This window comes from Astatotilapia calliptera, chromosome 13, assembly GCF_900246225.1.
Source record: "Astatotilapia calliptera chromosome 13, fAstCal1.2, whole genome shotgun sequence".
NCBI classification, from domain to species: Eukaryota; Metazoa; Chordata; class Actinopteri; order Cichliformes; family Cichlidae; genus Astatotilapia; species Astatotilapia calliptera.
In genome coordinates this window covers 8,498,585-8,514,386 of record NC_039314.1, presented here as the reverse complement: position 1 = coordinate 8,514,386, position 15,802 = coordinate 8,498,585, and the positions used below count along the sequence as shown (strand labels likewise).

Genomic DNA, 15,802 nt, shown 5'->3' with positions numbered 1-15,802 from the left:
ACACGCACACAAAGAAATGGACACAATCAACACGACGATAATATTTCTTCAAATATTTATAGATTTTTATATATTTATAATATGCTTATCACTTGGTTCATTCAAACACGTACACGCATACAAACAAAACTAAACATTAGGAACCTTCAAGATGCCAAAAATGCAAAGGAAAAAAACAGAAAACTAGCAGGAGGGGCCAAAATACAACTTAAGCAACCTAAAACGATGATCTTAAATTATGCATAGCTTTAAGTCATTAACAGAAATATAATATTTCCTTCCGTCAGAAAATCTGTCACATTTTCTACCTTTTACATTAAAAAAAAAACAAACAAAAAATACATACAAACACACATTTGGGTTGAGAGGTTGTGGTTCACATAAAGTTTTTCATACATTTCATAGAGAAAATCAGTAAACAAACACAGTAACATCATGTCCACGTAGGATCAGGAAGAAAAATAAATCAGGTCGAAGCGAAAAGGAATGAGTTAACAAGAAATAATCCCTTTCTCAAGTAAGTGTAAGACATTAGTCGTCACCGGGTGCTGCAGTCACCACAAAAGGGAATAAAAACTAATTGTTTCACAGCTGTCTTAGAAAAAGAAACGAAATGCACCCTGGTTTCTTCCCACATGAAACAAGGTACCAAAAACATGACCTATTGCATGTCTGTGTCTGATATTGCTTTCTGGATTTGATTTATTAGTGGAATTAAATCAAGCTCAGTTTGTGTTAAGGCCACAGATCATTGGCTCTACTTAAACTGAAGTAGCTGAGGGGGGAAAAAAAAGTGCTTCTGATTCTCGTTTAAGAAACCGTGAAGTGCAGTAACGTAAGTGGGAATGTAAAGAAAGGCTACATGGATCCTGGAGTGGGTTAAGAAAAAGAAACAGCTGCTCGGCCGTTTCCCAGACCGATGTGTGTAGTGTATATGATATCAGCCGACGCGACGCTCTTTACTAAACCCTCCCACACCCACTGCACCCTTTTAGTAATGCTGCACAGGTGCTAAGTAAGTGTGGGAGATCAGTGAGGATCACGGAGCATTCAGGAAATCACTCTCTCCTCCGCCTTCTTCCTCCTCCGACTGCAAGCATCTAACAGTTTGTTAATTGCTTTCTCAAAAAAATAAATAAATCAGCCCTGTAAAGTAGTGAAAAGTGGTTCTTGTGCATTTAAGCGACGGGCAAGACAGAGATGAGCCTCCATGGTGTTTTTAAAGAGCAAATGGGCTGGTTTAACTAAGGGAAGCCTTAAAACAAGAAGCATTGCAGCAAATGTTACATCCACATTCACACAGTCAAGGGCAGCATCGTCCTAGCATGCAAAAGCAGGACAGAACAACAGGCACCCACAAGGTCCCCTCGGTCCGTCAACTGAGCTCAGACACAAAGTGAAGCAGGTCTGTGACTCTAGCGTTCAGATCTGAGTGGAGCAGACAGCGCGGCGGAGGGACGTCTCACTCCCGCAGAGCGGGACCTCTCCTGGCGACAGACGCGAGGAGGGGGCTCCCTTCCCTTGCAGCCACTGCAGCGTCAGCAGGACGCGTTCACTGAGCTGGGGCGGCGATCTGTCAGACCGCACGCTGCAGGAGACGTCGAGGTGAAACACGAGGGTCTTCACACTTTGAGTCTGGCTTTGTCCAGACCATAGCAGCTTACCAGGAAACGGCTAAATCAACACCAGCCAACAAAAACACATCAGCAGGAATTAAAGACTCGACAAATGAAACACTCTCAGAAATACATCTTGTATAAAGTGTCTGATGCAGCCTCAGCCAAATACTCAACCATTCCTGCAAGAGTCCATTTTAATGTATTTATAAATATATACTTATGTACATATAATACTATTTTCATAATCATTTCTTGATGCTGGGAGTGGCGGCGGTACAGTTTGCTCTGCTGGGGATGGCTTTATTTAAAAGTCAGGGAGGGTTCAGAGAGTTTGAGGACATGCTGACATGTCCTCCTCTCTGTCAGTGCAGACAAGAGGAGGAGGAGGAGGAGGGGAGGTCCTCTTGCTGAGAAGTGGACAGGCGCAAACATCACACAAACACTCATCCTGCAGCATAGCTGCTCAGGAAGGAGTAGAACATGGGCAGCTTCATGCGCTGCTGGTCCCGTCGACACCACGCCATCACCGTGCCCTCGCTGTTGGCCGTGTAGAGGTGGTGGCCATCACACGAGTACGTCAGGCTGAAGCAGACACGAGAGGAGACTGTTAGACTTAAAATGCTGACGAGCATACAGGCGTGGCATAAAAGTACAAAGAGAACAGCGCGCAGTAAACAAACCTGATGATGGGCTTGCTAGACTTGGGAAATGTGATCTCTCTCACTGGTTTCAAATCCCAGGTGCTCCATAACCTGAAAACATATCAGAGATTAAAAAAATAAAAAATAAACAGTACAGGGAGCGGGATGTCAAACTCATTTTACATCGTGGGCCACATGCAAGCCCAGTGGGCCGGACAAGTGAAGCTCCTGTCAATCCAAAGACATTTAACTACACATTTAATTCATGGGATCTCTTAATATGAGAAAACCAGCAGTGCAGTTTCAACAGGACATCTGGGATTTTCTACATGACAGAAATTCTGCTGCAGTAAAACAAATCTGTCAGCACGACTCCTTGGGCTTAAATTATAAGAAATAAATGTGTAAAATTACAATGTTCTGGTAGCTCTTTGCTCAGACTGCACTCCAAGTATAAACGTTTTTGGTCATTCACAGACAATTTCCTATTTTATTCTCCTTTTTTAAAAAACTTCTGAGCTATTGTAAAATAAATAAATTCTATAGCAGAGAGTGAAAAACAGGAACTTTCTGTCATGCAATATTTACTTATTTACAGTTAGAGCCATAAATACTTGGACAGACAACTTTATTCTAATTTTGGTTTGTAACATCACCACAATGATTTTTAAATGAAACAACTCAGATGAAGTTGAAGTGCAGACTTTCAGCTTTAATTCAGCGGGTTGAACAAAAAAATTGGATAAAAATGTGAAGAACTAAAGTATTTTGAACACAATCCCTTCATTTCAGGATCTCAAAAGTAATTGGACAAATTAAATAACTGAAAATACAATGTTCGTTCTTATAACTATATAAACTTCTATGACTATATTTAAAATATGTTTGAGTAAACATGTAAAAAACCAAGCTTGTGTCAGTGTCCATATTTATATGGACCTAACTGTATTAATTACTTTGGTGAGTGGCCATGGAGTGGATCTATATGAGAAGGAAAAGCTGAAGTCGAAAAAGTATTCCCTCCTCCAAAATTTCCAAAGCCGTCTAGTGGAACAGGACACAAACGTAACGGCAAAAGAAAAGTTTTGCCTACCTGACGACGCCATTCTCCAGCCCACCAGCGATGACGTTGACAGACACGCCCTCCGGCTGGTTGGAGAAAGCCAGAGAACAGATGATCTCTCTGCAGTGGACATGCCCAATCAGGTCCCCGTTCACCGTCCACAGGCGAAGGTCGCTGCCTCCTCCCTCTGGAAACAAAAGAAGAGGAGCCATAACTCACACCAAGGACCAGAAGACACTTCAATAACCAGAAGATGAGACGCGATAAACACTCTGGTTATAAAAGAAGACGCCCGCCCCCTCATACCTGAGTCACACACTGTTGCGATGTCCCCTGTGGTCTCGCTGGCAGACACAGCCATCACCGGGCTTTTGTGGCCTGTGAGACTCTGTACATAACAGAGTCTGGAAAACACAGAAGTACTCAGAAACCACACAAACACTGCATAATGCAGTTTCTTCTTCTTTAAAAAAAACAAAACATAAAAACCTTTCACACACACTGACCTGTTCAGGTCCCAGAGGATGCAGGTGCCATCATTGCTCACACTGATGAGGATGCTGTAAGGTTTGCAGACAAACAGGCTGGTGACTTCGCCCGTGTGCCCGTACAGGTGAACCTGAGATTCCACCTCCATCTCTGATGGCTGTGGAGGGAAATACATGTTAGAGACCACACACAGAAGAAATACAGATCTAAATGTATCTGTGACTCTTATATATTGTGTCTTGCTTTTTCCTAAAAATCTCCATTAATTAAAGTCAAATTGCCTCTCGGTAGTTGCTGGAAGTCCAGAAAAATGGCAAATCCACATGTCTACTGGTGGGGACTGACGAGGTCTGAAAGCTTCTCTGATGACTGAACTCTGAGACCTCTAATCCCACTTATGGGCTCGGTGGAAATGTGTTTCAAGGGCAGCTGTGATGTGACTAATGAAGCTGAGCGTTTGAGCATGGTGAGGCTGCCTAAAGAAGAGGACGGGGGTGGGTGGGGGGTGGGGGTGTAATCAGCGGTGGGTGGGCGGTTTGGGTGTTCGTGTGCAGGCGGAAGGTTAGAGGGGGACGTTGCCATGGAAACGCACCGTGGTGCTGGTGAAGCGGTTGCTGTAGGCGGTGATGACTCCACACTTGCTACCCGTAAATAGCTGGCAGCCATCGGGCACCCAGGCGCAGCTGGTCACCTGGAGGAGAGGGAGACGGACGGTTGGATGGAGGAGCGCACACCAAAAGCCAGATAACTCTTATATAACAGGTGGTCAGGATTTGTCGAAGCATAAACTGATGCGTACCTGGTGAAGCTGTGAACACTGAATGAAGTTGATAGGTGGCTCGCTCTGCTTGCTCTTCAGCCTCAATATGTTGTCCGCGTAGCCCCAGCTTAAGATGGCTGACCACTGGATGTCTGTGCTGTGCATGCTCCGCACACCTGCAGAGCAGAGAAGAAAAATTTAATGCGAGTCAGCGGGGCACTTGTGCAATACTTTCTGGAATGAGTCTTTGGGCTTCCTACCCTGCTCCTTGCTGTAAATCATCATGAGGCAGAACTTGCTGGAGAGGCCGCAGATGGCTCGCGTCGGCAGAGCCAGCAGGGATCCGAACCTCTCCCCGTGCGGCTGACTGAAACACACCACTGGGTCCGGAGCGGAAGGTGAGCCCACATACTCGCCCCACTTCAGACCTTTGATCCACGGCAGCGGACTCTGGGGAGAGGAAGAGAAAATTGCTAGGTGAGGAGCAGATCATTTCACGGGTGGTGAATTAAGTCATGTCTTGCTCAGCGCACAGCAGGCTGCCAGAGTCACAAACACCACAGAGTTGATTACCGGGCAGACTATTTCCTTGGCTGGTTCTCTGCTTTCTCTGAAGGCCAGCTGGACCAGGAGGCCCATGGCTGCTGGCAGCTCCCCCTCCATGAGTTTGGTGCTTGTCCTGCTGATGTGAGAGGTGTTAAAGAGCTGCCTGGGCGTCTGTCCGTATGTCTTGATCATCGTCTCCAGGGCCCGTCGCTGAACAGGGTCTTCTACAGCCGAAACATCCATGCCAAAATAGGTCTGTAAAGAGTGACATGAAACTGGTGTCTGAGCGACAAAGGTTTATTATTTATTTTTTTACACTAACGTCGAGGAAATGCGAGAGTCAGCAGCTACGTACAGCTGGGTGGAAGACATTGATGGCCTGGACCGCTGCTTTGCCTTTCTGCTTGAGCCCGAACACCAGATCGATCCACTGACACAGCGTCTGGGAGACCTGATCAGACTCTAGTGCTTGTCGGTGGATGAGGATGAACAGACGTGGGTCGTTGCGAGCCCACGGCGGTAAATTCACATGATTCACCCTCTCGCCATTCTGACGAACCCCGAAATCAAAACCTATCCAGGCAAAGAAAAAACAAAAAAAAAGAGGAAATTCTGAGAAGATGAAAGATGAACGCACAAAAGCTAAAAATAGGAAAGGAAAACTAATTACCTTCTCTGTTAACCAGGAATTCTGGGAGGTAGAAAAACTCTGGGATAAGCTCTTTGACGTCAGTCATTGACTCGTAAGAGGACAGACGCCACGTAGTGTTCATGGAGTGAAACGTCCGGTCCGGGATATCAAAGCTCTGGTCTGATTAAGGCCGGAGACAGTCTAATTACAAATTCGACTCACTGATTGAAAACATCTTTCATGACCTTAAACACCACGGTCGCTGAATACGTTTACAAATCACATAAAAAGATGCCTCGGAGGATCAGATGAATGCAAAATAAATTAAAGAGAAAGAAACGAGGAAGGGGAAGGGTGAGGAGCTGATCAGAGAAGAGTGTAAAGATGAAGCAGGCTTTCATGAAGCAATAACACAGACACTGCAATCCTATGTTAGATCTGAGAGCACCGTGCCAGATTCAGGCTTCACATAAAAAAAACAAAACATACTGTTTGGTCAGTATAAGTATAGCATCATTCATTTATTAGAGGCCCAAAACAATTAACCATAACCATAAGATTTTCTTCTTGTATTCTGAAGGAGGCTTAATGTTGCGACTTACCCTGATAGGCGAGAAACATCTTTGTGAAAGGAGGCATTCGAACCAGGAAGTGCAGCACAGTGCCGCTGTTGGAGTAGTGGGAGCCGTAGTGGTAAGGCTGGACGGGAGGCATGGGGTCGTCCTCACGGATGCCCTTCTTGTACTCCTCCTCCAGGTACTGCACGAGGAACACGTCAGTGTGTTTTTATTTATGGAATACGCAAAATGCTCGAGTAGCACGTGTTGAAACAGACACGAGGACTTACCCTGTAATTATCCACGTAGCGATCCTCTTTCTCTTTGGACTGGACGGCGATGGGTTTGCTCAAGTTCCTGCGTTAAAATACGAAAGCAAAAAATTGTTGAGCGATGACATCATCAGCGACAGAAGCGTTGACTTCAAAGAGACGCCAGTTCCCTTTCACTTTTTCTCAAAAAATATAACAACAGTTCAATGTTTGCCTGGATTCATAATACTTTAATAGAAAAGCTTTAAACGGGAGGCTTTAAATTAGCTTTTGTGTCAATGTCAACTCGGGAAAAGATTCGTCATCCAGCACGGACCTGTAGATGTTTGGGTCCTGCAGGTCGAGAGTCTCGTTGGTGTAATCTCGCAGGATAAAGGGGAACACCGGGTACTGCATGAGGTCGTTGAAGGAGCGGCCGGCGTGCTTGTTGAGATGCGTGAGGTACTCGAAGTTGGAGATCTGACCCGAGCCCCAAAGCTGCGTGAGTGCCGTGATGTTTCCGTGCTCCAGCAGGTTGGGAAGATCAGAGGTCAGTATGTTGTGGTAGACGTCATCTCGGAACTGAGGCCAGAGCAGAGACACCACGAGATCATTTCCAGAGGTAGTTTAGAGACTTGACTGAAACATGGTGCTAACTTGCAAATGTAACATGAAAGATGAACTTTAATTTAAAAATATTTAATGGCTAATCCACATAAAACAATTAAATTACTCTTTAGTTTTAGTTTCATTCATTCTAAAGCTTCTCCAGCAAACCGAGCCTCAGATTCTGCAACAACTATGATAGAACATAACGATCTTTACAATTAAAAAGCTTCAAACCATTAGTAGCTCTGTGAGGCTTATATTATCGTAATGATGTTGAATTACGATGATCTCCCGACTATAATCCCGATCCACTGACATCACATTAGGTCAAGCATGCAAACATTTACACTTTAAAAATTCCATATCCTTCTGAACTTGAAATAAATACAAAGGAGAAATGGAAAACTTTTCTTCCTGCCTTATTGACAGAAAGGTTTTCAGAAGTCTGCAAACATTATCTGTTTGGCTTTCGTGTGCTCAGTAGGTCGGCACGCCCTTTGATTTTTCTGAATTAAAAGCATGAGCAATAAGCCATCTGTCTGACCATATTGTAACTTTCTCTCAGTGTATCACTTTAAGCCACTGCAAAATAACGATATATTTTCACAGCAGAGTGCGATGCTACTGAATCTTATTATCATGGCTTATTGTCAAGATCGATTTCTCGCACGGAGCACTACAGAGCCAGAGGTTTCAAGAGCAGAATACCAAAAAGGCAATTCAACAATTAACTCCCACAGCATTTATTTTTTCTTCTTCTGAAACTGTGATTTTGTCCAATCTTTCTCTTTGACCATCACTATGCTTCTTTGTTTTATCATTTTTAATCACAGTCCATCCTGTGCGGTTACATTTTATACTCAGATAAAACACAGACTGGAATATTTCCTCCTGTAATCTGCTGGGTAGTCTAGTCCAGTCAGCGCTCTGCAATAGTTATGTTGAACAGCTAAAGTAAACAACTTACAAGATCTACTGTTTATTAATCATGAGCATTAACCAAACCTTCCACAAACGATCCGGTGTCTTTTATTTAAAAGCCCCTCTGACTCCACTCACCTTGGAGTTGTCAAAGGCCAACAGCAGCGTCCTGCCGTTGGTGAGGAATATCTCCACAGCGTTGTCTCTTAGCTGCCACCATCGCTTGTGCACCTCCTTGATCTCCTCGTACGTCCAGGAGAAAGAAGGTGCCTCGGTCTCCCCGTGCAGGCTCTGCTCAGACACACAAACATGTTCGGTGTTGAGTAGCCAGGCGGAAATTATTGCAGAAATTATTGTCATTCCTCTGGCAGGGAACACGCCTGAACGGTGCTCTGGCTTTACCTGGTTGTCATGAGCGTCAGCAGCGTTGTCCTCCACAAAGTACATCCCACACTTTCCTGTGAGACAGCACAGGGTGAGAGTGAGATTTGAACGCAAGACAAACAAACGCTTCCTTTACTGAATAAATAGCAAATGCTTGTGTGTGATGGAGGAGCAATACTCCGCGGTGCCTCAGAGAGAGCAGATTATGGAGCTCTGTGTAAACAGTGGCCGGTGTCTTACCCAGAAGAAGCTCCCCTGCTGTTTCTCTGGAAGGGGCAACGCTGATGCAACGTCTGGTGAACCTAAGGACAAAAGAATGACGTTTTTCTTACAACCTGACATGACATGTTCACTTAAAGGGTTACAGGAAGAAAGAAGCAGGATGTTATACCTGATGGATTCACTGGTGGCTTTGTCTTTAACAGTGGAGGAGAAGGAGGAGTGAGTCTTATCCTCAAACAGGAAGGACAGCGGTGGCTTCACAGTTTCTATTAAAAAAAAAAGAAAAAAAGAAATATGAGATTTGGGAGACACCAGTGCGACACAAAATTTAGCCAAAGAGCATTTTTTCCTCCCACCTTCAGGCTTGCGTCTGTCTTTGAGCAGGTATTTGTTTGGGATGGTGAGGTAGCATCTCTGCAGCCGCCGTCGCTCACGGTTCGGCCCTTCGGTGGGGTCCAGCTGCCAGGAAGTTGGGTAGGATGTGGGATCATACCAAACCGCACTGGAGGAAAAAAAATAAAGAAAAAGAAACTAAAAAAGCACACTCAAAACCTTACATCAGTACAAAAGAAAGCTTTGCAGGTCTGAAAGGGAAGTATTTGATTTGTTTTATTCGCACTTTAACCAAAACCAACAAACAAGCAGCCACAGCGAGGATGACATGAGCAGTAATGTAGATCATGAACAACTCCTACCGGTCGTGTGTGAGCTGCTGCACCAGCTCCTGCCAGTGGCGGCTGGCACTCAGGTCGGTCTTGTAGAGGCCCCTGATGTGCTGGATGACTTTCTTTCTCTCCATGCCTTGCCGGAGGGACACAGTCTGAGTGATATCGGCTGCAATCTTGGATATATCCTTTGACTTTCCATCCAGCCTCTGGATAAGACTGCAGAGGAAAAATAAAAAGAGTGAGCGAACGAAATAAAACAAACTAACATATGATTCTGTCTGTTAACAATAGAAAAAAGAAAGAAAAGAATTATACTCACTTCCTCTGAGCATTTGCCATTTTCTTTTCCCATGCCACTTTACTTGTTTTCTCTTCTGCTTCATACTTGAATTTTTCCTGTTGCAGGTAAACAAATTTATCTGAATAATAAGAAAAATGCTAAGCACAGCCTGTCAGGTTATCAAAGACAGACTTTTGCTTGCACTAAAGTTAATATATTTCATACAGCTGAAGGGAACAGGTGAATTAGGTCAGACTAAAGCAGCCTGGAAGCTGGTGCCCTTTCCTTTAACAATGACTCTTTGACAATGACCGTGTAGGACGTACCTCTTTTATGGCCTTGAGCAAGTCTTGTTTGTGTGGAGCATTGGGTGGGATGCAGCGATGACCGCAAAGCTTGAGAGAGGTCATGAATACACCCACGGCGCTCTGCTCTTCTTTGGTGAGGTTATCCTTGTGATCGTGCAGCATCTCGTACAGGTACAGCGACAACTTTGGTCCGTGCTGAGAGCGGCGAGAGAAAAGAAAGTGCAGACTTTAGTTTATTTGTGTCTGAAGTAAGTCACAGACACTGGCTATTGGAGCCGAGCTTCATCTAGCTTTCAGTAAAGTCTGGCAGGGGGATGAACAGGGAAAGACACCAATTTTTGAACTTTTAAAGCTAAAGAGTTTTTTTCTGTACCTAATCCGCAATTTCTCTCATTATATAGATTAAAATGAACAGAAATATCTCACTTTAGGGTCTAATTCATGGGAGTTAACATGACAAATCACATTCACCTCTAGTCCAGGGCTGAGACTCTCCTTGAGGATATCCAAATGTTTGGGATCAAACACAAACTGAAGTGCCTCCTTCCTGTCTGATAGAGGAAGTGCAGGGCTGAGTGTGTGCACCAGCAAACGGCCAATTTGGACCCGAAAAGTGTCCCGACAGGACCACAGGATCCTTCGCCACTGCTGATGCGGGGCTCCGCCACGACCTGTGCTCCCCTACGGATACACAGTAGCAACACTAGGTTAGCCATCAAACGCTACAACGCTCAGAGTAGAGGTTTACAAATAAGAGCTTCTAAAGCATGAAAAAGCTTCAACTGGACTGCTGTCGTACCAGGCTGACTTTGATCCCGTCCATCATGAGCTGGAGGATGTCCTTCTGGAAGCTCTTCTTGCTCGCAGGAGGTAGAGTGAAGGGAGTTGGAGAGTGCGGGACAGAAGCGGAGCCACCATCTTCGTGCGGTTGATCAGCTGGATCTGGTGTGAAAAGCTGTTGGTCTGTGCACTCTGGGATATTCAGCAGATCAAATAAATCTTGACTCACATCTAAAATAAGGAAAACAAAAAAACAGAAGCAGGATTAGCGTGCAGTGTTCATAAAGGGTTTAGACCAGATCATTCAAAGAAACACCAGGCTGTGTACCGTGGTAAATGAGTCTGTTGACGGCAAGAACCACAAGCCTCTGCAGCCGCTGGACAAACTCGGTCTCACTGGCACGGATGGGGTTTTCCTGGCTCATCCTCCTCTGCATCATTTGGTTGAGCTCGTCACTGGCTACAGAGCGCATTCGCATCAGCAGAGAGTCAGTCTGGGCCAGAGAGAACCGGCGCCGACCTACAAGAACAATCTTGATAAGTGCTCGAATGTGGTTATAAAATTGGTAGTCTGGGATAATTAGCCAGTTTTCAGAAAGGATAAGCACACGTGTTTTTGGTAAAGAGAAAATTATTAGGATTCACTAATCAAATAGTCATCTGTGCTGGAATGCTTAACACTGACGAAGTTAAGCATTTGATCTCTCACACACTCACATGCACACAGAGAAGGCACCAGTAACACACTGGGGTACTGGGCAAATTAACCCCCAAGGTGAGGTCCTGGGGACAGGGTGAGTTCACTGCATGAGAGGGAAACATGCCCCTTGACAGGGAGGATGTTTTCCGCTGTGGACCGCAGTCCCAGCTACCTGCGTCACAGTGGAGCATGTACGATGGAGCTCCAGTGGGGGAAGGGAGGGGGGAGTCCTGGGACAGGAAGCTGAATGGAGGGGACAAGGGGATCTGGCCATAGGAGCAGTAGTGCTGCCTGGGGATGCGGGGGATAATGGAGTCTTTGATGGCAATGGAACCTTCAGATCGGGATGAAGAGACGATCAATAAACAGACACATTTCTACCTCCAGCAGCACAGAAGCAGACTGCAGCTTTCTACAGTGCCAGAGCCAGTTTGAGACACTCACCGGCGATGCTCTTGCGTTTCTGATAGATGGCGTGATGCGGAGAGCTTGGAGCGTTAACAGAAGTGCTCAGTTTCTGAGGTTCCTGGTTGGCGGTCGTTTTTATAAACTCAATCGCCGACTGAAGGACACGGAACTGCAAAGCCACAGCCATCTCTGGGAAAAGAAAGATTTGTGTCATGTTAGAGCCAACCTGCTTCTGATGAGTGACTCAAGGTCACGCTCTTCATGCTACAGTCAACTGACAGGTTAGTCAATTTTACAATTAATTACTGCTCTTTGATACTGACAACACTAAAATTAATGGCAACAGGACTTGCAGACAGAGCAGCACAGGTAGCCTCATGCGGCATTTAATGGTGTTGATTACACTAGTGATGAACACACACGCCTCACTAACAAGGACACAGTCATTAAGTTGAAATAAGCAAACTGCAAAGTGCTGTACAATTAAGACTTAGAATAATTATGAGAAGTTGAGAACAACAATACAAAATGTTTTTTTGCACAGAGCCCCATAATGTTAATAATACATCTGAACATTTGAATATAATATCTGAAATGAAAAGCAACCAAAAATAAAAAGATACACACTCATAATGCCATTCTAATGCTTCTGTGATCACAGAATGATAATATCAGATCATAAATATAGCGAGGAAATAAGTGCTAATGGGGAAGAGGAGGGAGAGATATTTTTCAGAGAGCAAATAAAAGGGAAAAATGAGAGAAAACCATTTGGTGGGAAGATGAAAATGGGAGATATTTCTCAAATGAGTTTCCACTCTGCAGATGGAGATAATAAAGTGACAGCCCTATTTGTTTCTGTAGCCAAGCTTGACAGCTTGATATCATCCACGATTGCAGAGCATGGGAGGTGACAAGACTGATGTGTTTTGCATGTGTATCGAAATACGGTTCTCACCTTGTGTGCGACGCATCTTGCTGGTCTGCATGAAACCCAGTAAGGTAATGAGGTCTTCGATGATGCGGAAGTACTGGGACCCAGAGGAGCTGCAGGAGTGAATAGTCACAGCTACAAGCATCTGCTGGATGTCACACACCAGGAGTTTGTAGTCATTCAGGGGAATACTACAGAGGGAGGACAAGGAAAACAAGAAAATATGAAGCTCAGGAAGTCAGTCTACCACTCACATGTGCCAGATCAACCAACAATAAGAGGATTAATGATTTAATTCTTGGCTCAAAGGTTCAACACAAACGTGCTATGAACCCGTGGAGATGTCTGAATGAATCATTCCCTGTTCTGGCAGTCGTACCCGTTCTCCATGCCATTGAGGGTAGACAGGGTGTTAAAGAGCACGTAGAGCAGTCCGTGGTCTAGCAGGATGTCTGCCAGCTTGGGGCAGGCATTGATGAGCTGCAGGAGCATACACAGGATGTTGTGCACCAAAGAGTTCTCATACAGAGAGTTCTCAATAAGACCCAACACTGGGATGATACAGCGCTTTCTGAAGGGTGAGAGATTTTCCATTTCCTCCAGGTCCAGACTAAAGAGAAACACGAGAAAGAACAATGTGGCACAACATGAAGAATATGTTTGCATCCAACATTATTCATACGGCAGACAATTCTATACATATTAATGTGCAATCATGCGCCTGTGGTGCAGTGGATGTTATGTACTCACTCTTCCTCCAGGCCCACCGGCCGTCCAAACAGCATCTCCAAGAAGCATTCAAGGAGCCCCTGGCTGCCTTGGTGGATGTATAGTTGGTTGGCCAGCAGTGAGAAACCGTGATTCTTCAGAAACTTCTCCTTTTGCTCCTTAAGAGCTCTGGTGAAATAGGCGTCCAGCAGCTGGGTGGGAGAAGCAGAATAAATTACGCCTGTCAGTACAGAGGAGTACAGCGCCAGTGTTATCCCTCAGCCTCATAGAGGCATCCGTGGTATTACGACAATCCTCCTGTTTGTTTTATTAACAGCTGTTGCACCCTTTCACCTCTGACAATTGGGTTGTAGCACTGCCCCTATGCTCCACAGGAACCACATGTGTGTTGGCATTTAGGAGGGATATGCACAAAAAAATTTGGATTAATTGTTGGAAAATATAGTGGGCTGAATGCAAGGTTTTTCCCAAAGAGCCACTATTTACAAGTAATTTATGATTAACAAAAGAAAATGTGTAGTGAAGTTTCAGTGTGCAAACCTTTTAGCTGCAATAACCACCTAGTTTATAAAATTCTTAAAAATACACAAAAGTAAAACAAAAGGCTATTCAGTGACACATTTGTGATTTGGAGTTTTGATGGGATTTGTAAGCATTAAGGAAAAAAGTAGTGTTCAGCCCGTCCAAGCTGTTCCCAGCTTTCTAAAAGCTCAGTGTGAGGTATCTCGGGGGAAAAAGTGCTTGCTGCAAAGCATAAAATACAAAACTAATGTGTAACTACAGCTTGTTGGAATGGCAATGAGCTCACACATCCTACAGCCCGTAACAGTATTTTGCAGAAGATACTGGGATGAAAATGAACTCCTGGTGCAGAATCAGACCCCCCTCTGCTTTACAGTACATCAGACTCTCTAAGGAGAAACCAACCTTCATGACTCCTTGCTGGATGAGCGGTGATGAGTGATTGACCAGGACGATGAGGGCCTCTGTCTGGATGAGTTTGTCCATCACCTCCTCAAGCATGAGGTCAGGCAACAGCAGCAAGATGCCCCTCAGAAGATCATAGAGCCCACAGCAGATCAGCACCAGGCAATCCTCTGTGCTGGACCTAAGAAACACACCAAGACGAATGTTACTGCACATGAACGGCTACACCAACCAAATAACACTAAGAAAGTCAAGTACAGACAGAGTGTTGAATTTAATATAACAAGGAGGAATAAGCTGAATCTATCACGGAAGTACAAATCGTTGTCATAGTTGGCTGGGGATTATTACTCTGAGCACATGCTTTATGAAGATTATGCAAATCCCGACTCTGGTCATTATCAGATGCGAGACGTTTCTGGTGATACATTCAGAGCTAAACCCACGTGCACGTGGATTTAGATAAACTGTTGCTCACTGCAGCTTGGCCACAGTTTGTTATGGGCTGCATAAACATAATTACTTATGATAATGAGCGCTTAAAACATCCCGAATGTTTTTTTATTTATTTATTCATTCACAGTATATCAAGCTGCCATGTTAAAGAGAACTACATACCTGTCATTGGACTCAGTCTTGCTGTGAGCCCTCTCATAGCCAGGAGAGTAGGTGTAACTTTCCCAGTCTTCAGGTATGGAGCTCCGGTCAGCAGCTGTGGGCCACCGGCTGATTGTCAGCGAGCCATTTGTAGCTGGGAAGGCCAGACCCAGACTAGCAAGATTGCTGTGGCTCCTCTGGAAGGATGGGATGCCTTTCAGGCTGTCAGGTCGGCGTGGCGCCTCGTCCATGACCCACTCGAACCTGTCCTCGGACTCTGCCACCCCAACGCTCCCGTCTGCCAGGCTGTCGACCTCTGCTGCCTCATCCCGCTCCTCCTCCACACTGATGGATGGTGTGCGCGGGGTTGCTCCCTCGCCCGCGTCTTTGTCCTCACATATCGTCTTGGCAGACTCACAGCTGCTGAGGAGCTGCTCATCACCTCCGCCCTTTTTGAGCGTCTCTGTGCTTCCGAGAGCCTGATGAGTGGCGAGGGACGCCCCGTCACCTTCGGCTGCCTCGTTTGAGCTACTGCGTCCGAGCCGAGGCGTCAGCAGAGGCGAAGAGTACGGAGACGGCCCCAGACTAGGGGCACGTAATGACTGATCATCACCTCCATGATCAAGGGAAGAAGCATGGAGATGGCCTGGAAAACACAAGAGACTCATTGAGTATTTGCAAATGCTTCAATTAAAGGCTGCAGAGCACCTTATTTGTATGCACGCATAGTATACAACACTTAAAGTGCAAATACAAATACTCAGAGACCAGCGGGCTG

At 45.2% G+C, this 15,802-nt stretch overlaps 1 protein-coding gene across 1 annotated transcript in view; it reads right to left on the bottom strand.

Moving 5' to 3' along the window:
- Positions 1 to 43: 43 nt before the first annotated feature.
- Positions 44 to 15,802, bottom strand: part of lyst (lysosomal trafficking regulator) — a 62,524-nt gene continuing 46,765 nt past the window's right edge. The window contains exons 23-53 of the mRNA XM_026191138.1: positions 15,046 to 15,670; positions 14,428 to 14,608; positions 13,522 to 13,691; positions 13,151 to 13,381; positions 12,796 to 12,962; positions 11,874 to 12,026; positions 11,058 to 11,249; positions 10,749 to 10,960; positions 10,421 to 10,630; positions 9,968 to 10,144; positions 9,681 to 9,757; positions 9,389 to 9,577; positions 9,050 to 9,195; positions 8,863 to 8,959; positions 8,712 to 8,773; positions 8,490 to 8,545; positions 8,226 to 8,378; positions 6,895 to 7,139; positions 6,597 to 6,663; positions 6,352 to 6,508; positions 5,789 to 5,929; positions 5,474 to 5,691; positions 5,146 to 5,373; positions 4,833 to 5,022; positions 4,612 to 4,748; positions 4,405 to 4,503; positions 3,830 to 3,969; positions 3,630 to 3,727; positions 3,354 to 3,510; positions 2,300 to 2,371; positions 44 to 2,201 (exon numbers count right to left, since the gene is read on the bottom strand). Of these exons, the coding sequence (XP_026046923.1) occupies positions 2,063 to 2,201; positions 2,300 to 2,371; positions 3,354 to 3,510; positions 3,630 to 3,727; positions 3,830 to 3,969; positions 4,405 to 4,503; positions 4,612 to 4,748; positions 4,833 to 5,022; positions 5,146 to 5,373; positions 5,474 to 5,691; positions 5,789 to 5,929; positions 6,352 to 6,508; positions 6,597 to 6,663; positions 6,895 to 7,139; positions 8,226 to 8,378; positions 8,490 to 8,545; positions 8,712 to 8,773; positions 8,863 to 8,959; positions 9,050 to 9,195; positions 9,389 to 9,577; positions 9,681 to 9,757; positions 9,968 to 10,144; positions 10,421 to 10,630; positions 10,749 to 10,960; positions 11,058 to 11,249; positions 11,874 to 12,026; positions 12,796 to 12,962; positions 13,151 to 13,381; positions 13,522 to 13,691; positions 14,428 to 14,608; positions 15,046 to 15,670 (5,186 nt within the window). The 3' untranslated portion in view covers positions 44 to 2,062. The remainder of the gene's footprint in view (positions 2,202 to 2,299; positions 2,372 to 3,353; positions 3,511 to 3,629; positions 3,728 to 3,829; positions 3,970 to 4,404; positions 4,504 to 4,611; positions 4,749 to 4,832; positions 5,023 to 5,145; positions 5,374 to 5,473; positions 5,692 to 5,788; positions 5,930 to 6,351; positions 6,509 to 6,596; positions 6,664 to 6,894; positions 7,140 to 8,225; positions 8,379 to 8,489; positions 8,546 to 8,711; positions 8,774 to 8,862; positions 8,960 to 9,049; positions 9,196 to 9,388; positions 9,578 to 9,680; positions 9,758 to 9,967; positions 10,145 to 10,420; positions 10,631 to 10,748; positions 10,961 to 11,057; positions 11,250 to 11,873; positions 12,027 to 12,795; positions 12,963 to 13,150; positions 13,382 to 13,521; positions 13,692 to 14,427; positions 14,609 to 15,045; positions 15,671 to 15,802) is intronic.